The sequence below is a fragment of the Dasypus novemcinctus genome, chromosome 21 (genome assembly GCF_030445035.2).
Source record: "Dasypus novemcinctus isolate mDasNov1 chromosome 21, mDasNov1.1.hap2, whole genome shotgun sequence".
Lineage (NCBI taxonomy): Eukaryota > Metazoa > Chordata > Mammalia > Cingulata > Dasypodidae > Dasypus > Dasypus novemcinctus.
Window position 1 is genome coordinate 24,617,910 of NC_080693.1, and position 24,434 is coordinate 24,642,343.

The window sequence follows — 24,434 nt, forward strand, 5'->3', positions numbered from 1 at the left end:
GTGTCTAACAGAAGACTTGACCAGAGAGCAGTGGACTGAGCTGAAACCCAAAGGAGAGACAAGACTTGATTAGAATTGAGGGTAATCACACCTTAGTTTATGGGACAATATCACCATTGGTCCACACGAGTGCCCTCTCATTTTATTACTTTATTTTTTTGAGGTTGTGGGGGCAGGGGATTGAACGCTGGACCTTGTATATGGGAAGCCCACACTTAACCACTGACCCACAATGGCTTCCCTGAGTTGGTTTTTTTGGTTTGTTTTGCTTGTTATTTCAAGAGGCACCAGAAATTGAACCCAGGACCTCCCTGTGGGAGGCGGGTGCTCAACTGCTCAGGCCACATCCATTCCCCTTTATTACCTTTTTATGTCTGTTTTTCATGCCTAGTCTGTTTACCTCCTAGGTGTGTAATGAGGAATTGCCCAGTTGCCAAATGGATACGATGAAAAGATCTTGGGGCAGGTTAGCGCAAGGGCATTAGAAAGACTTGCTAAGTCAGATAAAAAGGGGAGAAATGGATTGGGGTCCTGATGTTTTTGAAATCCCTGACTATGATAGATGAAGCAAGATGGGAGGAAGGGAGGTTACTGTCAGAGAGGTAGAGTGCTTGAGGAAGTGATTTTGGAGGTGGAGCATCTCTGGGTGAAGACAAAATCCAAGGTGAGATGGGGTGAGCGGCTGAGGAGGAATGGAGATCACTGGAGAAAAGTTCAGGGTGTCAGATGGTCACCAGTGTGGATCCCGGGTAATGGGAGGGATTGAAGTAGAGAGCAAGACAGCCAGAGACCAATGCCTCTGAAGATGGAAGGGGAGTTAGGAAGGATAAGTAGGGTAAAGTTTGGTCACAAGCAGCAATCACCAAAATTAAGCAAGTGGTTGAACATCTGCTTCCCAGGTACAAGGTCTTGGATTCAATCCACAGTACCTCCTAAAAACAAACAGAAAAAAACCCCACCCTCACTGCGGGGTGGATGTGATTCAGTGGCTGAGCACCCTGCTTCCTATGTGCGAGGTCCTGGGTTCAATCCCCAGTATCTCCAAGAAAAAAAAGCCTGCCCCCTTCAAAACATGACTGGCCAGGAGTTCATTTTTATTATTTATTTAATGAGGCAAGTAAAAGGGTTTACTGAAAAACAAGAGGACGGGAGAGTACACACCCAAGACACCAATGTGGACCTGTTCCAAGACATGGGTGTGGGTGAGCTCCAGGCAAGAGACAGGCCGGGAGTTAATTTTTAAATTAAGCAAGGTTTCAACAAAACAGATGTTTGTCTCTTGCTCTCAGGGCTAATAAGGTACTCCTCAGTGACAAGAGACCCAGTCTCCTATTCTGTTACTCTCTGCTGTGTGGCATCCGTTTCCATGACTACCTCATGGCCCAAAATGACTGTTGGAGGTTCAGGCATCATATCTGCATTCCAGACAACATGAAGCAAGAACGGATGAAGAGAAGCACACTTAATAACACTTGGAGGTTATATACATTTTCTCTCCCACTGGTTGGAATTTAGTCATAGCTCTTGTAGGGAAAGCAGGGAGATGCCTTCTTTGAGGAGCCTAAGCTCAGCTAAAATGACTGGGGGTTCTAGTTCTAGAGTGGGGTATTAGATATTGCAGAGTGACTGGTCGTCTTTTCCACAGGGAGTGAGCAGGAAGTTGGTAGAACACTGGGTGGGATGGGGGAGTTAAATAGCAGAATAGCATGACCGTAAAATGCACAAGATTTCCCTCTCAAAGGACTGGAGAAGTGATAGTCTGGAAGTGGTACAGAGAAGACCCCATCTCCAACTCCCCAGCCAGAGGAGTGTGAGGAGTGTGAAGTTTGAGAGAATACAAGGCACTGCTTGGAGGGGCTTTGAAGGAAGTGGTTTTCAGAAGATGGCTGATTTTTCATGAAAACAAAAGGGGCAGAGAAGGGGCCTGAATCAGGGGAGTGTGCTAGAGAGCCCAGTGCGAGGGGTGGGGAGAGACAGGAACCGAGTTTGGGGTCCAAGACAGTCATTTGGCTGCTGGATGGAAACATGGATGAGAAGCTGAGCGACTTGGTTGTGACAGTGTCTAAGGAGAGTGGGCCTTACTTGGTCAGGGTGAAGATCCAAACCAGAAAACACCTCCAAAATGCTCCAGCTCATCCATCACAGCCCACCAACCCAACAGGTCCCCTCACTTGCCATCCTTCCATTTCTGCACAAAACAGCTTTACAACTGAGCCTTGGTATCAGCTCCAAAATAGATTAAAAAACAAAATAATACTAACAAAAAAAAAAAAAAAAACTGCCCCAGGGAGCAGATATAGCTCAAATGGTTGAACATCTGCTTCCCAGGTACAAGGTCTTGGATTCAATCCACAGTACCTCCTAAAAACAAACAGAAAAAAACCCCACCCTCACTGCGGGGTGGATGTGATTCAGTGGCTGAGCACCCTGCTTCCTATGTGCGAGGTCCTGGGTTCAATCCCCAGTATCTCCAAGAAAAAAAAGCCTGCCCCCTTCAAAACATGACTGGCCAGGAGTTCATTTTTATTATTTATTTAATGAGGCAAGTAAAAGAGTTTACTGAAAAACAAGAGGACGGGAGAGTACACACCCAAGACACCGATGTGGACCTGTTCCAAGACATGGGTGTGGGTGAGCTCCAGGCAAGAGACAAGCCGGGAGTTAATTTTTAAATTTGGATTGTGGGTATGTGAGGCTCCCTTATACATTCTCTCTTTCCAACTTGAAATTATAAGAAAAAACTAAAATGAAAACTTACCTCCAGAGTCAGGAGGAAATGTTCAAATGTCAAAAGTGATCAAAGCAATGAAAAGGTCTGAAACAGTATTTTCACCCCATCCGTAACGCCACATTGTTCACTATCATCAGTCTGTCCCCCAATCTTGTGCCTGACAGGGTAACATGGGCTCAGCTCTGCTTCTCAGGGAAACTTCTTTAAATCAAAATGTCGAGCTATAAAATCCTTAGAGGCAAGTTATGTAACAGGCACGAGGAAGTGACTTCTTCATGTGCTGATTGCTTGTGAAAAATCATTAAGGTACAGGTAAAAGGCCTACACGTGCTCGGCTCGTGGTACCTGCCAGAGATTTTAAATCCCATCAGACCATGAGCTCCCTGGGAGCAGTGACAGTGATAGGCACAGGAGCTACTCAGGGGTCACTAATGGAAGGAAGGAAGAGGTAGTTCTGGAATCTACTAAAGGCTGGGTTCACAGGAGGAGGGTGCTGACCACGCCTGCCGTCAAGGGAGCTGCTCCATTAGGAAAGCTGCGTTCAGGGGCCAGGGCAGCCGTGAGACAGAGTCAGAGAGCCTGCCAGAGAAACTAGTACCAGCACTTAGCACAGCGCAGCATTTTCACAGAGGAACCTGGGAAGCTTCTACGATTGTTCAGATGGGAACACTGAGGTCCTGGCTTGCATGCTTTTGTACTTTCCCAGCTCATAAACCCCTCAGAGCCCAGATGAGAGAAAGAAGGCAGCAGGTGGTGACCACTAGGTAAAGTGGGGCCAAGTTTCCAGGGCAGGCTCTCTTCTCTGAACCATCAGCTGCTTCCTGAGACCATGAAGGACAAGACATGTTAAAGGAGAAGTGAAAACAGATCCAGTGCTTAAGGCAAAAGAAGGAAGAATATAAAATTAGCTTTTTGCTCATTTTGGTCCTTGTCTGTCCGAGATGAATTTGGAAATACACGAGCTGCTCCTGAAGGAGACGTGGGCGAGAGGGCAGCAGATGCCTCGGGGATAAGCCAGGAGGCCCAAGCAAGCCTCCCTGGCCTGCTCAGTAGGCTCCTTCCCGGGTCCAGTTCCAGGCATTGATGAAGAGCTGGAGCCAGGGGGAGGTGGCCAGAGTGTCAAACGGAGGGGGTCGCCAGGCCCACTGCCACGGCCTCACGGCCCGCTCGGGGTGGGGCATGAGTGCCAGGTGGCGGCCGTCCTGTGAGCAGATGCCAGCCACGCCCCCCGGGGAGCCGTTGGGATTCAGCGGGTACTGTTCTGTGGGGTTCCCGTCGTCATCGGCCCAGTGCAGTGGAGCCAAGCCGCTTGCCTCGATCTGGGCGTGGAGTTCCGGAGAAGAAAATGCCATGTAACCTGGGAGAGAAGGAGCAGGGACGTGAGGGCAGAACGCCTTCAGGCCCTCTGACCCCCCTCCCGGTGCCCGGCCCGGGCCTGACCTTCCCCGTGGGCGCTCCACACGGGCAGCACAGCGCCCTCCATCCCTCGCAGCATCAGGGCCGGCCCGGGCCCCACGCGGACGCTGGCCCAGCGCGACTCAAAACGCCCAGACAGGTTGTGGCGCAGCAGGAGGCCAGGCTGGGCTGGACAGGCGTCAGGGCCCACGTGCCCTGCCTCCGCACGGGGGTCGCCTCCGACCCAGCCCAGCAGAGCCAGCAGCTGGCAGCCGTTACACACGCCCAGGCTGAAGGTGTCTGGCCGCTTCCGGAAACGCCTCAGCTCAGCCCTGGCCTGTGGGTGGAAGGTCACGGCCGCAGCCCACCCTGAGAAGGAATGGGGAAGTCGGGGTGAGACCTGGAGGGCCCCAGAAAAGGAGGAGCAGGAAACTAAGGGGGACGGCTGCTTTTCCTTCCCAGCATACACTGCCTCACCCCTTTGGGATTCCCCCCACAATATCCTGCACAGCTTAGTGCAAGTGCAAGCAAAGAAATGGGTTTATTAGCTTAAATCAGATGCTACCGATTTTTGGGCCAGAGATGGTCTACGGTAAGTTTTTTGCTCAGCCAGCAGAACATTTTAAGAAATTTTTATTTAGTTGCCGAACATCTAAAAATATGATTTCACATAGAAATCTGGAATTTTGGCATCTCTTGGAAAACAGAATTATCTGTCCATGTTGAGGACCAGCTTTCCTAGAGGACAGTCTGCTGGAGCCAAGCAGCAGCTGCCCCTTTAGACAGGACAGGTGCCTCCAGGTGGGCACACCCCTTCTGGCCCACCTGCCTCATTTAAACTACCTGCAGGCCTTCTGCTGGCATCTGGCCCGGACTGAATGCCCCCGCTTTCCCCCGGAGAATGTGGAGGAGAGCTTAAGATGCCATTTTAGGAGCGGGAGGGGGAGAGGAGAAGCGGGCGTGCTGACCTTTGGCAGAGCCCAGCACGTCTGCGTAGCTGAAGCCGCCCACGAAGGCCACGCCGCGGAACGTGTCCAGCCCGATGGCCCCAGAGCAGAGATCCTGCATGGTCACATCCCACACCTGGCAGGATGGGGCAGGGGTACGTCAGAGCACACAGCCTGAGGTGGGTCCCCACCCCCGGCTGGGCCCAGCCACCCTGCTCACCTCAAACCCGGCCAGGTGGAAGGCATCGGCCATCTCCCGGTCTCCGTTACTGCCCTCCTCTCGCAAGATGGCCACTCGGGGGGCAGGGCCGCCTGGTGGGAGAAGTGGGGGGTGTCCTGGGCCAGAGGGCTACGTCCCCCAGAAACTTTTCCCAAGGAAGGCCCAGTGACCCTAGGAGCCATGCGCCCACACTCCCTCACCAGGCTCATGGGGCACGGAGGCGCTGGGAAAGGTGGGGGGCAGGCAGTAGCTGGGCCCGGCCCGCTCCCTCAGCCCCCGCGCCTCCTCCTCCACACAGTGCGGCTCTGCCTGCAGCTGGTCCAGCTGGAAACTTGTCTCCTCCCAGAGGGCTCGCAGCTGCCCCACAGGCTCCTCCAGAACCACAGCTCCGTTCACTGACACGCGCACCTAGGGAGAGGGGCGCGTTTACCACGGGCCGGGCGGAAGCACTGCCCGCCCCCACCGCGCACAGCTCTCCTCCTCACCAGGGCGTGGGGCCCGGCATCGCCCGTGCGGCCCAGCTCCAGGCAGTGGAGGCCAGCGCCCCGGTACTGCTGCAGCACTGGGGCCAGGTGGGCCCCCCGCACCTCCAGCACCAGGCCTGGCTCCTCAGCAAACAGCACAGGCAGCGCTGGGGAAGAAACGGCATGGGGGTCAGGGTGGCGGGGTGCAGCCAGGACTCAGGGATGGCATCAGGAGGAGACAGTCAAGGACCAAGGGCAGGGAGGCAGGGATGGGGGTGGAGGGAAGGTGGGGAGAGTGGGCTCCAGGAGGCTGCACCAGGGCATGCGGGAGGAGTCAGAGGGTGCAGGTGGTGACCAGAGACGGAATGGGACTTGGGGAAAAGGGGTGGGGGGGGCATGCCATTCTTCAGTAGGGGACAGTCTGCACGGCACTGCTCCTGGAGAGCCGGGGTCCTCACCATCGACCCCTGGGGCAGGCACGTCCACCTCTATCCCACAATTCCCAGCAAAGGCCATCTCTAGCAGGCAGCTGATGAGGCCTCCGTCACTGACGTCGTGGCCTGAGCAGAGGAGGCGGTCTGGAGGAAGGAGGACAAGGTCAGCAACCTCAGGGCTCAAATGTGACTGTCCCACCCCGCCTTCTGGGGAGAGCCGGGCACACAGAGACCCGGAGAAGGGCCTCGGCTGGTGACGCCTGCGCAGGCCCAGCACTGTGGGCACCGCCTTCCCCTCGCTCACCTTTCAGCAGCCCCTGGGTAATGCTGAAGGCCTGCACCAAGTTCTCGGGGACGTCCAGGTCGGGGGGCTGCTCCCCGAGCTGGGAGAAGCACTGGGCCAGAGCCGTGCCCCCCAGCCGGTGCTGCCCAGGGCTCAGAGGCACGTAGAGCAGATGGCCTGGGAGACAGGGCAGGGGTGGGGGAGAGGGGCGGCTAGGACTCCTCCCCATAGTGCTCACAAGCCCTCCAGGTCTCACACGTGGAGAGTCTCCCCAGACCACGAGTCCAGAGAGCATGAAGCAGACCCCAAAGGATTGAGCCCTGAATACACAGTGCAGGAGCTGGGGGACGGTCCCCTACCTTTCCCTCCAGGACGCTTGAGGTCTGGGGTCACGGTGGCTGTGATGTCTGGACATACGGCGTAGGCTGAGATGACCAGCGACCCTGCAGAGGGAGCCAGGACGAGTGAGGCGCCCGCGCAGTCCCGGTTCCTCCTCCCCCTCCCCACAGCCCCCAGGACTCACCCGGAGCCCTCACGGTCTCGGGGCCGACCCGGGCAGCCATGCTGAGGGAGTCCTTGCCGCCGTCCACCGCCACACCCAGGGCCGCCATCACTGCCACCATAGCCGCGCAGGCATCGGCCAGGGCTGCGCCCTCCCCTGGGAGCTTGGCTGCCCACATCCAGTTCCCACTGCACTTCACGTCCTGGAGAGTGGCAGAGACCCAGCGTCAGGCGTGGAGATAGACGTGGGGAGTCCAGGGGGGCAGGAGGACTTGGAAGCCTAAAGGGCAGGCAGGGCGAGGGGATGTGTGGCCTGGCAGCTGCAGGGGACCCACCCGGAGGTCGGTGACCAGGGCAAACACCAGATTGGTGAGGGCCTCGGCCACAGCCAGGCGGGCGGCAACCCTGGGGTCCAGCAGGCTCTTGACGGGCTGCTCTCCCAGGGCTGTGGCGGCCCCCACGAGCTCCTGGTGACTCAGGGCAACAACCGCTACATCTGCCAGGGGAGTCTGCAGAGGCCCGACGCACTGCTGCTGGGCCACCAGGCCCCCCACGGAGCGGTCCACCTGGAAGGGGCGAGGGACAAGGAGAGCTCATCCCTGAGGAACACAGAGCAGTAGGAGGTCCAGCTCTCCCCCAGCAGGAAGACAAGAGGCGACTTGGAGCAGGGGCAGCAGGGAGACTGGGTGATCGGGGTCTCCCCCAGGGCCTGGCACGCACCAGGGTGGTCCCGAGGGGCGGGAGGCCAGGGTGGCAGGGGATGAGTGGGGAAAGGGTGCAGAGGGCAGGGGGCAGAGCTGGGCTGCAGGGAGGACCTTGTTGGTGAGGTAGCGCTTGCTGGCCACAGCGGGCAGCCTCAGGACCCGCTCCAGCGCCTGGCGCACGCTCAGCCCCGGGGGCAAGGCCAGAGGCTGCAGCCTGGGGGGACTCCTCTGGAGGAAGAACTCCTGCAACACAGGGACGGGGACAGGGGCTTTGGCACCTGGGTGGAGGGCTTGGCTCACTGGTGCAAAAGCAAAGGGTGGGCGAAGGGGGCCCCCTCCGGTACCTTCCGAGGCATCTTGCCCAGCACCCAGTCCAGCTCCAGGTCCACCGGGGTCGGGGGAGGTGTTGGCAGGGCATCGCCCTGGCCGTTTCTTCCCACGGGACACTGCCGGTCATCCACCAGCACTATCTGCATACCCAGGGACCAGGGAATCAAGACAGATGAGCACTAGCAGTGAATGCCCCGAGACACCAGGGCAGAGATGTTCTTTCCACCCCCTTCTGGCCTCCCCTACTGAGGCCCAGGCCTCCTCCCTCCTATAGCCTGGCCCCCATGTGCGTGTCACTGTCTCCCGTCACCTCTGTCCCTTGACAGTCCTCCCTCCGGCCCCTGCCCACGGTGCCTGCCATGATGCCCTGGGCCTACTCACTCTCCTGTCCCCGGTGATGGTGCCCACGAAGCACGCCGGGCAGCGTTCCCGGGCACTGACACGACGCAGGAAGTCCCGGGCCGGCGGCCGCAGCAGAAGCGCGTTTGACTCCTGGTACTCTGCCCCCCAGATTTCCAAGGCATTCAGGGTCGGGTCCCCGAGCTGCAATATGTGGGGGCGAGGGGAGAAGGAGAAGGGCCAGGGGGCAGGCCCACGTCTCATGGAGTGGCTGAGAAGGCAGCCTGGGCCTGGCCGGGGGCGGGGCCTCAGGGCCGAGACCCACCTGGAAGCGGCTGGTGTAAATGACGGCTCCGGCGGGCTCACTCAGTTCCTTCAGGACATTACCTGGTGAGGGGATTGGCAGAGAGGCGGGGATTTGGCCATGGCCAGTGCCATGCCAGCAGAGGTCACCCCCAGCCTCCAAAGGAGCCCCTATTCCATGGGGCCCCTGTGGGGGCCCCTGCCGCCCCCTCCACCAGCCATCCCAAGGTGGCAGGCTTCTACCCCCATCCTGAACCTGATCAGCCTGTGGAGAGGGTGGAGAATGGGACACACCTGGGTGGCTGGTTACAGCACCTGGATGCCCCCTTTTTTTAAAAAATATATTTTAAATTTATTTTTAAAAGACACTTAGATCGCACAAAATGTTGCATAAAAAATATAAGGGTTTTGTGTGATCTATGTATCTTTTAAAAGTAAATAAAAAATATATTAAAAAATATATATATAAGGGCTTCCCATATGCCCCACTCCCCCCATCTTCCACTTTTCTCCACATTAACAACCTCTTTCATTAGTGTAGTACATTATTGCAATTGATGAACACTTTTTGGAGCACTGCCACACAGCATGGATTATAGTTTACACTGTAGGTTACACTTTCTCCCACTCTGTTCCATAGGTTATGGCAGGATATATAATGTCCTGTATCTGTAGCAAAGGGCTCCTAAGTACGGTCAAGAGCCCAACAATGGACCATCCTTCTTCCCCTGTCATTGCCCTGATGCCTCTTCCTCCACCAAACCTGGCAGGCCCGGCAGGCCCTGATCCCTGGTCCCAGCACCCACCATTGCCACCAGCACCCTGGTCGTGGAGACTGCAGATGGGGTTGCCCCTGGGTGCCTCCACACAAGCCCGGATCAGCCGGTTCATCTTCTGCTCCATCTCTGGGTCTCCCCGCTGCACAGCACCGAAGTCCAGGTCACTGGCATTGTCTCCCTGCACCTGGGGAACATATGGCAGAGCTCAGCCCAGGGAGGCTGGCAGCGCCCACTCCCCACCCAAGCATGGTCCTGGGACATGAGTCTTCCACTGTCCCCACTCACCTGCACAGACGAAGCAGCTCCCCCACCGACTCCAATCCTGTATACAGGACCCCCCACCTTTACAACATCCATGCCTGCAAGGAAGGAAGGCAGACAGAATACCGGAGAAGCCACCACGATAGGCCCCTAAAGCAAGGACTTGTGCAGGTAAAGTACAGGAATGGATAGTTTCCACCAGACACTTAAACAAGATTTAACACCAATCCTTCTCAAACTCTTCTAAAAAATTGAAGAGGAGGAATTTTTTCCTAACTCATTCTATGAGGGCAGCATAACCCTGAAACCAAAGCTAGAAAAAAACAGCGCAAGAAAGGAAAATATCACTTATGAAAATAGATGGTAAGCTATATATTATACATGTACAGGCAAGATGCATCCAACAGTATATGAAAAGGATTATATACCATGATCAAGTGGGATTTATTCCAGAAATGCAAGGGGGGTTCAACATAAGAAAATCAGTCAATTAGTATACCACGTAATATAAATACAATGAAGAGAAAAAACACATAATCATTTCAGTTGACACAGATAAGCATTTGACAAAATCCAACACTGTTTCATGAAAACTATGAATAGAAGGGAAATTCCTCAACATGATAAAGGGCACTTATGAAAAAAACATAGCAAATATCATACTCAGTGATGAAAGACTTGAAAGCTTTCCGCCTAAATTAGGAACAAGAAAAGGATGCCCATTGTCATCACTGTTATATAACATTGTACTGCAAGTTCTAGCCAGAAAAATTAGGCAAGAGATAAAGGGCATCCAAATTGGAAAAGAAGTCATTATCCCTACATGTAGATGGTATATACAATATTCCAAAGAATCCAAAAATAGCTATGAGAATTAATAAATGAATTCAGCAAAGTTCTAAGAGGCAAGGTAAACATGAAGTCACATAGGTTCCAATACACCAGTACTGAACAATCTGAAAAGGAGATCAAGAAAAGAATTCCATTTTTTATGATAGCATCTAAAGGAATAAAATACCTAGGAATAAATTTAGCCAAGGAGGTGAAAGACTTGGACATGGAAAACTTTAATACACTGCTGAAAGAAATTAAAGACCTAAATAAATATGAAGACATCCTAGGTTCATGGACTGAAAGATTCAATGTTGTTAAGATGCCAATATTCCCTAAAGTGATCTACAAAGTCAACACAATCTCTAGCAAAACGTCAGCATCCTTATTTTGCAGAAATGGAATAACTGATCCTCAAATTCATATGGAATTGTAAGGGGCCCCAAATACTTAAATCAGTCTTGGAAAACAACAAAGTTGGAGGACCTACAGTAAACAGTGTGGTACTGGCATATGGATACACACATAGACCAATGGAATAGAATTGAGAGCCCAGAATTAAATCCACACATCTACAGCCACTTGATTTTTGACAAAGTGCCAAGTCCATTGAATGGAGAAAGAATAGTCTCTGCAACAAATGGTGCTGGGACAAATGGAAATCCACATGCAAAAAAAAAAAATGAAGGTGGATCCCTACTTCTCACCATAAATAAAAATTAATTCGAAATGGATCTAACACCTACATATAAGAGCTAATACTATAAGTCTCAGAAGAAAATTTAGGAAAAACCTTTAGGACCTTGTATTAGGAGATAGATTTTTTTTTTGTAAAAGTGTTATTGGGTTTTTTTTTTTTAAGACTTTTTTTTTTTTTTTAAAAGATTTATTTATTTATTTAATTTCCCCCCCTCCCCTGGTTGTCTGTTCTTGGTGTCTTTTTGCTGTGTCTTGTTTCTTTGTCCGCTTCTGTTGTCGTCAGCGGCACGGGAAGTGTGGGCGGCGCCATTCCTGGGCAGGCTGCTCTTTCTTTTCACGCTGGGCGGCTTTCCTCACGGGCGCACTCCTTGCGCGTGGGGCTCCCCCACGCGGGGGACACCCTTGCGTGGCACGGCACTCCTTGCGCGCATCAGCACTGCGCATGGCCAGCTCCACACGGGTCAAGGAGGCCCGGGGTTTGAACCGCGTACCTCCCATATGGTAGACGGACGCCCTAACCCCTGGGCCAAAGTCCGTTTCCCCAAGACTTTTTTTTTAAATTTATTTCTCTCCCCTTCCCTGCCCCCCAGTTGTCTCCTCTCTGTGTCCATTCGCTGTGTATTCTTCTGTGTCCACTTGTGTCAGCGGCACCCGGAATCTGTGTCTCAACTTGTTGCATCATCTTGCTGTATCAGCTCTCCGTGTGTGCGGTGCCACTCCTGGGCAGGCTGCACTTTTTTCACGCTGGGCAGCTCTCCTTACGGCACTTTTTTCACGCTGGGCAGCACTCCTTATGCGTGGGGCTCCCCTACGTGGGGGACACCCCTGCATAGCAGGGTACTCCTTGCGCGCATCAGCACTGCTCGTGGGCCAGCTCATCACACGGGTCAGAAGGTCCTGGGTTTGAACCTTGGACCTCCCATTTGGTAGGTGGACGCCTATCCACTGGGCCAAATCCGCTTCCCAAGATTTTTAGATTTTACAACAAAAGCATGAGCAACAATAAAAAATAATAAACGGGACTTCATCAAAATTTAAAACTTTTGTTCAGCAAAGTATATCAACAATAAAGAGAAAAGACAACTTACAAAATGGGAGAAAATATTTGGAAACGTTATGTACTGATAAGGGCTTAATATCCAGAATATATAAAGAAGTCCTACAACTCAACAACAAACAGAAAGACAACCCAATTGAAAAATGGGCCAAGGATCTGAATAAACACTTCTCCAAACATAGATGAAAAGATGCTCAACATAATTGGCCATTAGAGAAATACAAGCTAAAACTACAATGAGAAAGAACTTCACACCCACTAGAATGGCTATTATTTTAAAAAAACAAATAAAACAGTGTTGGTGCAGGCACTGCTCAAAAACAGTTTAGCTGTTTCTCAGAGAGTTAAACAGAATTACCATAGGACCCTGCAATTCCATTCCTAGGTATATATACAAAAAACTGACAGCAGGGAGTTGGACAGATATTTTTATGCCAATGTTTATCACAGCATTATTTACAATAGCCAAAAAATGGAAGCAACTCTTGTCCATCAACAGAGAAAAAAAGTATGGTATATCCATACAATGGAATATAATTCAGCCACAAAAAGAAGTGAACCTTGAAGGTATCATGTTGAGTTAAATAACCAAATCACAGGGAAGCAGATGTGGCTCAAGTGACTGGGTTCCCACCTACCACGTGGGAGGTCCCCTGGTTCAGTTCCCGATGCCTCCTAAAGAAGACAGTGAGCTGGCGCAATGGGCAGACAAGATGATGCAACAAGAGACACAGACAGGAAAAACGTAATGAGAGAAGCAACAAAGCAGGGAGTAGAGGTGGCTGAAGTGATTAGGCACCTCCCTCCCATATCGAAGGTCCCAGGTTCTGCTCCCAGTGCCTCCTAAAGAAATGAGGAATACGAACAGACACAGCAATGTGAAACAATGAGGGGGTGAGGAAAAATAAATAAAATAAATCTTAAAATAAAAACCCAGCCACAAAAAAGTACAGATACTGTATGATTTCTCTTATATGAAATAATTAGAATAAACAAATTCATGGAGACAGAAAGCAGAATAGTGGTTACCAAGGTGTGGCAGGGGAATGGGAAGTTATTGCTTCCTAAAAGACTATGAGTTTTGCTTTAAGATAATGGAAGTAGTCTGGAAATAGATAGTGATGAAAGTGACACAGTATTGCCAATGTACCTAATAAGTTGAAGAACTGTCTGTTTAAAATTATTAAAATGCCCTGTATGATGAATATGTATGTTTTGTAAGTTTAGAACTTTTACCATATACTTATTGTTTATGGATGCTCATGCAGGAATAATAAGCATCAATAAAAATGTAAAGTTATTTTTGTGTTATGTATCTTTTACACAATTAAAAAATAAGTCAATGTTTTAAAAAATTAAAAACTTGTGCTTCAAAGGGCAAAATCAAGAAAGTGAAAAGACAACCAACAGAATGGAAGAAACCTCTGATAAGGGACTTATATTCAGAATATACAACAAATTCTTATACAGCTCAACAATAAAAAAGACAACCCAATTTTTAAAATGAGCAAAGAATCAGAATACATATTTCTGGAAAGATAAACAAATCGCCTATAAGCACATGAAAAGTTGCTCAATAGCACCACCTTAGGGAAATACAAATTAAAACCCCAAAGAGATACCACTTCACACGCACTAGGGTGAAAAAGGATGAATGATAACAAGACTTGGGGTGGACATGGAGAAATTGGAACCCTCATATAACTGTCAATGGGAATGTAAACTGGTGCAGTGGATTTGGGAAACAGTTTCACGGTGCCTCAAAAAGTTAAACCTGGAGTTACCATAAGGCCCAGCAATTCCATTCCCAGGTATAACCCCCAAAGAACTGACATTTATGTTCATACAAAAACTTGTACACAAATTCATAATAGCCAGAGTGCTGAAACAACGCAAAGACCTTCAAGTGAGAAATGGATAAACAAAATAGAGTATAGCCACATCCTGGAATATTACTGACCTCTAAAAAGGAACAAAGCACTAACGCATGTTATACTATAATGTGGATGAACTCTGGACCATTGCTGACAGAAGCCAGTTACAAAGACCACATGTCGTTCGACTCATTTATATGAAAAGTCCAGAATAGGCAAATCCACAGAGACAGAAAGTAGACTAGATTAGTGATCTCCAGGCACTGGGGGGAGGGGAGGAGAGGGAGTGGCTGCTAATAGTTTCTTTTTGGGGTTGTGAAACTGTTCTGGAATTAAATAGTGGTGATTGATGCAGGATGAACTTTATGGTATGTATCTTAATATCTATATATACCATAAAGTTCTGTGTAGTAGGCAATTTGTTTAAAACAAGGGAGCAACAGACATAAGGACTTGTTTATATATGCACGAAATACCTCTGGGAAAGTATACTAGTAACCACTCAACACTGGATGTCTCTAGAGAGGGACACTGGGTAGCTGGGGGGCAGGAAGAGGAGAGTTTTCACTGTGTAACTGCTTTTGCCTTTTGAATTTTGAACCTTTTCAATAAAAGGGACCTGGTCTTTATCAGGATTCCACCCCAGCAGCTAGCATGGTGCCCTGCACAGGAACACTCAATAAATGTTTGCTCAATTGGGCTGAGCTAAGAGATAAACACCACTGGCACACAGCAGGCACTGATTAAACCACAGGCTACCCTGTCCTAGAAATCCTAGGGTGGGGAAGAGGATGGAGGCAACAAAGACCAAGATTGGCCCACTGACATCAAGCTCTGTCCTGCCTTGAAAACTTATATTTGTAAGAAGAGAAATGAGCAGAGAGATTATAAACTAACCAAGGATTTTGGTTGTATGTATGTTATCACAATTTTAAAAATAATAATAATAATAAGTTAACCAAGGAGCTGAAATATCTTCGCAATTCCCCTCCTGCAGCTGCCATGTGCTGGGAAGAAAGCTGGCTGGATCCGGAGAAAGGTGGCAGGCTCTTACCTGGCTCTGGAGGCTCCTTGCTCACGTGCATGGCTTCCATGGACCCAATGCCCCCACTAAACATGATCGGCTTGATCCATTCTCGCCGCTGGCCATCGGGGAGCTGGAGGCCCAAGGAGCGGGCAAAACCTGGAATGAGGTGGTCAGAGGGATGGGGGACAGTGACAGGGCACCCAAAACCCCCAGCACTCTCTGTGTCCCACACCCCACCCAAAAGACCCTTTGGGATTAGGTGTCTGTTACCCCTACATACACTCCACACCCTCACCTGCCAGCACTGGTTCCCCAAACTTGTTGCCATAGTCAGAAGCCCCATTACTGGCTTCAATGGCAACCTCCAGGGGCCGAGCAAAGTTCCCAGGATACTGGAAGCTGGGATCCTCCCAGGGCAGACTGTAACCTGGGAGAAGGAGAGAGTTGGGTGGACTGTAAAGACAGAAGACAGGGGAGTCCTTCCTGATGGGTCCAAGCCACCGAGGCCCACCCCCCGCAGTTGGAATGGCATGGTTTACAAAGTTCCATCTCAAGAAGATTGAGAGCCTGCAGTAAAGCCTTGGTTCTGCTCCTATCTCCCACACTAACCTTCCCTCTGATTCTTGGGATCAGAGTCTTTAAGATTTTCTAAGAAACTAGATTCTGGGGACAGGTCATGGGCCTAAGACAGACCCAGCATCATCTTTTCTTGTTTATAAAGAACACTGAAGGTCTGCAGTGCTGGCCTGACAAGCCAGGTGTCGGCCAGCCTGTCCTCCTTATGTTCACGTTAGCTGAGTGGCCTGCTCTGCAGAAAAGGCACTGGGGTGACCCCTCAACTTAAGGTCTACAAGTAAGTGTGTTTTGGTACTTGCTGGGACATGGGATCTGGAGGGGGCAGTGGGAAGAGAAGAGAGACGGGACCTGGGATGTACAGGTTTCCAAAGCAATAGCCAGCAGTGCCGGCCACCACGTGGGCCCCGCGGCCCGTGCACTGGACATCTCGGATGCGGCCCCCGGTGCCCGTGGTTGCACCGCTGAAGGGTGCTACTCCTGTGAAGAGAGGGAGAAGTGTGGGTACTACAGGAATGAATGCCATTTCTGAACGCCCCCATCAAAAATAAGGACAACGAGCCACCCTGACTGTTTCCCCCAGCCTGCCACACTCTCGTCTCCCCCATCCCTCGGGACCCAGCTCACCTGTGGGGAAGTTGTGTGTCTCTGCTGTGAAGACAACATGTCTCAGCCCCTGCTGTTTCCGGAAGCAGCTTGGTCGTGTGGGATCTTCAGGCCGCAGGAACCTGACTTCCTCTCCCTGGATGGCACTGTGGATACATCGTTCTGGACCTTACCCCCTTCCTGGAATTGGCCACCAACCCCACCACAGTGTGGGGCGTCCCTGCCCCTGGCCTGAGGCCACCCCAGCCGAGGGCACAGCCTACCTGCTGTTGTCACAGAACTTGAGGACGTTGTTGGGGTTGGAGGACACCTGGGTGTGCATGATGGACTCGAACAATGAGTGGGCCAGCTCCTGCCCGTCCACGTGGAGTTGGCCCTTGAAGAACCAATGTCGGCTGTGCTCACTGCAGGGGTGATGAGGAGGGGAGGCAGAGCGGGAGCCCAGGGTCATTGCTTGGGCCTTGCCATGCCTTCTCACCAGCATTCAATATCTAACAATACTGAACGGCAGAGGGACCGCCAGCTCCTACTTAAATAGGTCAAAATGTATTCCAAAAAGGAATGGCCTTCGGGCATCCTGTCCCTGTGGATTATCCAGGGCTTAAGTGCAGATAAGACCAGGAGGTGCAAATACTCTACTGGCTGGGCCAGGGAGCCCAGACCTTCCAACAGACCCAGGCCCCGGGAGTGCCACAGGAGTGAGGCCCTGTGGCCTTCCCTTCCAGTGTCCATAGGCTCTGCCACCACAGCATTGCCGCGCCTGCCCACCTGTTGGACTGCGCCAAGTCGAAGGCCTCCACGGTGCTGGGGTTTCGCTGCAGCTCCTGGAAGCGCTTGGTGTAGAAATCCAGGTCCCAAGAGTCGAGGGCCAGACCTAGGAAAAGAACCCCAGAGCTGACTGTGGGCCTCGCGTGCCCTTTCCTGGGGATCGGCACCCCGCTAGCCTGTCCTGGGCGCCCCCCCTCCTCCCGGGGACCCCTGCTCACCTAGCTCCCGGTTGGCCTTCTCCAGGGCGGGCCGGCCCTCAGCCAGTATGTCGATAGGGCCCTTGAGGGGAGCTGGGAGGCTCCCAGGGGCAAAGCTGTGGATGGGGATGGGGAAGTGCTGCTCTGTCATCCGGTCATGCAGGGTAGCCAGAGCGATGGCCTCCGCCTCAGCCAAAGGGGGGTGGGCAAACTGGGGGGAGACACACCACGGGTGAAGTCAAAGAACTGAGAGAAACCCTGTGACCTCAGCCCTCCACGTCAGGCAGGGCCAAGCCAGTGCGAGCCCACACAGCGCCTCTGGGCAGATTAGCAAGAGATGCCCCTTCCACGCCAGGAAGCACAGATTAGTTAGGGGAGCACAGGCTGGATTTTTGCCCCAAGCCCCTCGGGTAATGAACAGTCTGCACAGATGCTGGTTCTCATAGATACTGAGGTTCCTCAATAACCATCCCTACTCTCTGTGTTCCCTTAGATACTCCCATAAAACTTACAGGTGAATAGCTTGCTAATACTGCTGTAAAGTATGACATGATTTTAAGACAAACTACATGTCATTTTATTATATTCTGTCGGCCTATATTAGACTGACACTTTATCTAAAATGCTTTGAGTTTGTACAGTTTATCTTGACAGATTTTATCACCAAATGTTATATCAGTGTGCATTTTTTTTGCCTGCAGAACCTGCTGCTAACTTTTAAAGTTCTTAGGTTTTAAAGGTACTGATAATGGATACCACTGTGTTTTATTAAATAAAACACCAAGAACAAAAACACCACAGGGCAGGCCGAAGCCAGGAATTCCTCCCTCTGCTTCTACCACTATTTCCCCAGCATTCAGAGACTGATCCCCTCTCTGACGGCCTCGCCCTCCTGCCGCCCCACTGCCTCACCAAGAGCCGGTAGCGCCGGGTAGTTTCCACACGCTCCACGGCCCCCAGCCCGGCAGCATGGCACACTGACACGATGTTGGTGGACGCCGGGGTGGAGAAGTTCAGCCTGAAAAGGGGGCCGCGTGGTTAGGACCAAAGAGTCCCAGGCAGGCCAGCCTGAGATCCCGTCGGCCAGCTGGGATGGTGGATCCTGCCCACCTCTGTCCAGCTAGCCTCCCACCTCCACCCCTTCACCACCAGCCTGCAGCCTCAGGCTGGGGCACCAAGAAACCTCCTTTCAAAGGCCGCTCAAGGGGAGCGGACGTGGCTCAAGCAAGCACCTGCATCCCACATGCAAGGTCTCGGGTAAGATCCCCAGTACCTCCTAAAAACAAAAGAAACAACAAACGAACGAAAAAACCAACTCAGGGGAGCCTATATAACTCAGTGGTTCCCACATACAAGATCCGCAGCCCCAGTACCTCAAAAAAAAAAGAGGTTGCTCAAGTCAAACCATCTAGCAGGGAAATTGCTTCAGTTTCAATGCAACTTATTTTATTTCTAGAACATTCCTGGATACTGGCTCAGTCTTCAGAAGCATCTTCCCAAATGGGAAAGGAGTATCCATGGCTCCCTAGGCAGGGAGGTAGGATGAGAGGAAAGAAAAAAAAATCTCCCAAGGATGACAAGGGGAGGAAGTAGAGAAATGGAAGAGGAAGGGATGGGCAGCTGTGTTTGAAAGGGACAATGTGCCCTGGAACATGGTATGAGCTGCTCCAGGCCAAGACACTTACCTGGGCCCAACTTCCAACAGCAGGTCACTGGGGCCGGAAAGGAGCCAGGACTCCTGAGCAACATCATCTGTCAGCAAGGGGCAGCCAAATAGCCACATCAGCTTCTTCATGTCCTCAGCACTTGGAAGAGACTCACCTTCAGGTTGACAGGGCAAAGAGACACCTTGAGACACTGCCCCTGCACAGCGGTACCTCCCCCAAGAACCTGATACCTGGGCCCAACCTGTCCAGTTCACATTGTAGCACAGCTCTGTCTCCACCCCCTGCAGCTCTGGCAGTTTCCCTTGCAGCTTCCTCCGAATGTGTCCAGTGGCTGCCCCCTCATGGCCAGAGGGACGGACATAGAAGCGAAGGACTGGGGACATCGCTGCAGGTGTCCCTTGCTGGAGAGAGGAGTTGGGTTCCTAAAAACAATAACATTAACTATAGCCCATCTGTCGAACCGATTTCAAGTCTAAAGACATTTGAGGCTTTGGAGGCAATAGAGATGGGGATGGGGGGAGGACTAAGAGGGGAATTCAGAGTAGACAAGGGTAACCTGAAGAAATGCAACCTTGGGTATTTTAACGAATCTGGCTTTAGTTGTTAGAGGAAGAGAACAGGTACATCCTTGACAAATGTTCCCTGAGCACCTGCACTGTGCTGAGCCCTAGGCAAGGCCTTAGGAGCACAGCAATGAACAAGACAGGAACCATCTCTGCCCTCAGAGAGGTTACAATGTCTCGAGGGAGACAGGTTAAGTCCCCAGAACTTTCTAGCTCAGTGTGGCTAAGATCAAGGGACCGTGGGTACCAATCCAGCTTGTTAGGTGTCGGGAAAGACTTCCTGGGAGAACTGATGTCTGAGCTTAGACCAGAGGATGAGCTGGAGTCAAATGACAGTTCTTCTATTTCAATGTTCAGTGTATTATGTCCCTGCTCAAGGTAAATCCAAAAGCCTTTGGTCTGACATTCAAAGTCTCACATCTACATATCTACAGCTTCCTTTCCAACTTCTGACACCAGTAATTCTCAGGAACCCGGCTTTATTCGCCCAGCCCTGCCTGGCCTCTTCTCTGTGCCTTTGCACCCCTCCTGGAATGCCTGAGCCTACCCCCATCCTATCCAAAGCCTCTCCACCTCAGGGAAGTCGTCCTGGCTGCCCCAGCCCGCAGGGAACCTCCTTCCTCAGCAGTGCTGAGGCCACCTGATCCATCTGCATCATTCATTCAACCATGTGACACACATGGGCCTCCCAGACATGAACTATCGACTGCTCTTCCCAATGAAGCAAGGGAAGGGAGGAAGCTCACTGCCTGACCTTTTCTCTTGATTGACTTTTAGGCACCTCAAACTAAACTTACTCAAGGCTGAATTAAGGGGGGTACGGGGAGTGGGGTATATGGGAACCTCGTTATATATATATTTTAAAGACTTATTTATTTCTCTCCCTCCCGCCCCGTTGTCTGCTCTCTGTGTCCATTTGCTGTGTGTTCTTCTTCATCCACTTGCATTATCAGCAGCCCTGGGAAAATGCATCTCTTTTTTGTTGCATCATCTTGCTGCGTCAGCTTTCCATGTATGTGGTGCCACTCCTGGGTAGGCTGTGCTTTTTTCATTCAGGGCAGCTCTCCTTGTGCAGTGCATACCTTGTGCATGGGGCACCCCTATGCAGGGGCACCCCTATGTGGCATGGCACTCCTCGCACGTGGCAGCAGTGCGCGTGGGCCAGCTTACAACATGGGGATCGAACCCTGGACCCTCCATATGGTAGACAGACGCTCTATCAGTTGAGCCACATCCGCTTCCCTTATATTTTTTAATGTAACATTTTATGTGATCCATGTATATTTAAAAACAAACAAACAAACAAAAAAACAAAAAAGCTGAATTTTTTGATTCCTCGTCAAAGCCACCAAGGATTGCTAAATAGCCAATCCAGGGGTCATTTAACTGTTTTCTTGCTACCTCTCAGCAGCATTTGACATAATTCCCTACTTCCTGAAAACACCTTCCTCTCTTGGCTTCGATGACACCACACTCTTCTGATAGTCCTCCTTCTCAGCTGCCTGTGATGCCCACATTCTTCTGCTCAGCCTCCAGGGGTGGGTGCCCAGTGTGCTGTCCTGGGCTTTCTTCTTCTTTCTCTTCTTTCTGCATGCTCTTTTTTTTTTTCTTTTTTTTTTCAGGTTTCATGGCTGTGGATTGAACTTGGGACCCCATATGTGGGGAGCCGGCACTCAATCACTAAAGCCACATCAGCTCCCCTTTCTGCATGCTCTTAAGTGAGCTCATCCAGTCCTGTAGCTTTAAATGCCTGAATATGGTGAACCACATACAACTGCTGATATTCAACCATTTGGGGGCCCCCAAAATGGCAATTTCATATAGTTCCAACTAACACTTGCCAATGGGTTGGTTCTATAATTTTCTTCAGCTCTGAATCTCACTGAAACTCCAGTCTAGGACATTCAAATGATTATATGGCACCCTACATGGATATCTCAGAAACTGCAAATAGCCCATGAGAGTCAAAACAGAAATTCTGATGTTACTTCTCCAAACCTTCAGTTCCCCTAGTGTTCCTCATCCCATTAAACACTACCATCACCCAATCCAAAAACATAGAGTCAACTTTAATTCTTTCCCTGATGCAAAATACCAGAAATTGCATGGTTTTTATAAAGGGTATTTATTTGGGGTAGGAGCTTACAGATACCAGGCCAAAAAGCATAAGTTACTTCCCTCACCAAAGTCTATTTTCACGTGTTAGAGCAAGATGGCTGCCGATGTCTACGAGGGTCCAGGCTTCTTGGGTTCCTCTCTTCCAGGATCTTGCTTCTTCCTGGGCTCAGCATTCCTCTCTTCCTGGGGCTTGCTTCTGTTTCCTCTGTGAGTTTACTTCCTGGGGCTCCAGCTGAAGGCTTCAGCTTCAAACTCCAACATCGAAACCCTCAAACTCTGCCATGTCTTTTATCTGTGAGTTCCCACTCACCAGGGGCGGGGACTCAATGCCCTAACCATGTGGCCCAATCAAAGCCCTAATCATAATTTTTTTAAAAAGATTTATTTATTTCTCTCCCCTTTCCCGCACCCCCCCCCAGTTGTTTGCTCTCTGTGTCAATTCACTGTGTGTTCTTCTGTGTCCACTTGTGTCAGTGGCACCCAGAATCTGTGTCTCATTTCATTGCATCATCTTGCTGCATCAGCTCTCTGTGTGTGTGGCGCCATTCCTGGGCAGGCTGCACTTTTTTTGCGCTGGGCGGCTCTCCTTATGGGGTGCACTCTTTGCATGTGGGGCTCCCCTACGCGGGGGACACCCTGCGTGGCACGGCACTCCTTGCGCACATTAGCACTGCGTGTGGGCCAGCTCATCACATGGCTCAGGAGGCCCTGGGTTTGAACCTTGGCTTTCCCATAGGCAGATGCCCTATCCATTGGACCAAATCCGCTTCCCCTAATCATAATTTAATCACACCCAGGTACAGACCAGATTACAAACATAATCCAATATCTATTTTTAGGATTCATAACCATATCAAACTGCTATACTCCCCATACCCGATCCAAATTAGTTGTATTTACTCTATCCAAAAATATTCCAAATCCCTCCATTTCTCTTTATCTCTCCCACTACCAGGACAGTTCAAGCCACCACCACCATTCACCTGGATTAATGGCACTGGCCTCCTGACTAGTCCCCCAAATTCTACTCCTGCCCGACCACAATCATTTGCCCCATGTTTGCATAAATGAGATCATGGCTTCTTATCACACATGGTATGCTTCATAAAACCCTACCTGGGCTGGCCACTGCCTACCTTTCCAAATCTTTCTCACATCACTCTTTTTTTCATACATAATGTGCCAACCACACTGGCCTCCTTTCTATTTCTCTGAATTTCTAAACTCGGTCCTAGAAGGCATTTTTAAAATTTTATCTTTTTTTTTTTTAACCTCATACATGGGAAGCAGGTGTTCAACTACTGAGCTACATCTACTTCCCCCAGTCCCCTTAACTCCCTTTAACCTACTATCTGTATGACTAGTTTTTTCTTCTTATTCAGACCTCAGATGAAATTCACATTCTGGGAAAGGCCTTCCTTGAACAACCACTCTTAAGTAGCCATTATTATATTACCCTATGCTAGTTTTCTACATAGTACTTATCACTCTTATATTTTATTTTTTGACCTACCTTCCCCACCACAAGAAAATCTGTTTTATCTCCACTTAATCTGCCTCCCCCCCCCAAAAAAAAAACCTGTTTACTGAATGAACTTGATCTTCACCATTCTTCAACACTCCCCCCCATCCTCAGGTCCTGCTAAATATGTCTTGATTCCTCCTTTTTCTCAGTGCTCCCCACTGACAGGACTAGACCCCATCCCTAGCTCCCGTAACAGGCACAACTTGCAGAAGCTGCAAGTTTATTTTATTAATCTGCCCCATTGTGGACGGGAAACCAACCATTTACTCAGGAGCCACATCCCATGACATAGAATACCCCCCATCCACAGCCTAGTTGTTCAGATACAGTTCATTTATGCACAAGAATAGACAAAGACCCCACATGACCCCACCAACCCCTCCTGCACCCCTAGAATTCACTGCCCCTAGCCCACTGTCCCCTGGCCATCTCTATAGGCCCTTGGGTTTTACCTAAGCCCCAAAGCACTCCCACTAATCACGTTCCCGCCTATAGATGTTCTGTATAAATTCATGACTGCCTCTGCCAGAGGCGGGCTGAAGTTTCTCTTCAGACCCGTGCCATGCTGGGGGTGGGGGTCGGATGTTTATTCTTCAGACCCTTCCGTGGGAGAGCTTCCCAATAAATCCTTGCCAGCAATCGCTGGTCTCCGCATCCCAATTATCTCACCCCTACATCTAATACCCACCACACGCTGGATCACCTTTCTAAAGTTAGGTCCCTCACTGTTGTTCTCTATATCACAATTCCTTCATAAGAATTAGAACACCCTGAAATAATTTTCTGTATTAAGCCACTTGATTTTCGTCTATCACTCCCAAATAAAATGTAAACTCCAGGGACGCAGGGAAGGGTTTGTCCTGATCAGGGCTGTCTTCCCAACAACTAGCATGGTGCCTGGCACCAAAATAGGTGGGGGATAGATTTTTTGATAGTTGAATGAATGAATGGAGGAGGGATCCCTCAAGTTTACATGGGACTGTTACTACCGGGCGTCTATGAAACCCGCGCACGATGGCAGAAATGGACGCCTGCACTAAGCACGCACACGCGGGCTCCAGCGAGACGCAGCTCGGAGAGGCCTGGGTCAGGCCTGGAGTGAATGGCGGAGGGTTATGCTGGGCTTGGACGCAAGATTACAGGATGCAAGACACACTCACGTGGAAGCAGCCCTCAAGGCTCCCGGGTCCTCGAATTGTGGCGCGCGGGCATTACGTCATCCGTACGCACCCTGGGTA

General features: G+C 50.8%; 1 protein-coding gene across 2 annotated transcripts; it reads right to left on the minus strand.

Moving 5' to 3' along the window:
- Nucleotides 1–135: 135 nt before the first annotated feature.
- Nucleotides 136–24,422, minus strand: PFAS (phosphoribosylformylglycinamidine synthase). 2 transcript variants are annotated; one of them, XM_058283511.2, is made up of 28 exons: nt 24,357–24,418; nt 19,232–19,412; nt 19,009–19,144; nt 18,236–18,341; nt 17,345–17,534; nt 17,127–17,232; nt 16,622–16,762; nt 16,380–16,504; nt 16,104–16,232; nt 15,475–15,606; nt 15,207–15,335; nt 9,716–9,789; nt 9,458–9,614; nt 8,674–8,735; nt 8,391–8,552; nt 8,024–8,149; nt 7,791–7,922; nt 7,311–7,541; nt 6,998–7,178; nt 6,834–6,917; nt 6,496–6,651; nt 6,216–6,335; nt 5,779–5,924; nt 5,494–5,701; nt 5,294–5,385; nt 5,095–5,209; nt 4,172–4,495; nt 136–4,088 (listed from the first exon to the last, which is right to left on the minus strand). In XM_058283511.2, exons 2-28 carry the CDS (start codon nt 19,371–19,373, stop codon nt 3,778–3,780), a joined length of 4,017 nt encoding a protein of 1,338 aa, XP_058139494.1. In that variant the 5' UTR covers nt 19,374–19,412; nt 24,357–24,418; the 3' UTR covers nt 136–3,777. The 2 variants fall into 2 exon arrangements, with proteins under 2 accessions (XP_058139494.1, XP_058139495.1); XM_058283512.2 differs by having other exon boundaries at nt 2,517–4,088; nt 17,345–17,439; nt 24,357–24,422.
- Nucleotides 24,423–24,434: the final 12 nt, after the last annotated feature.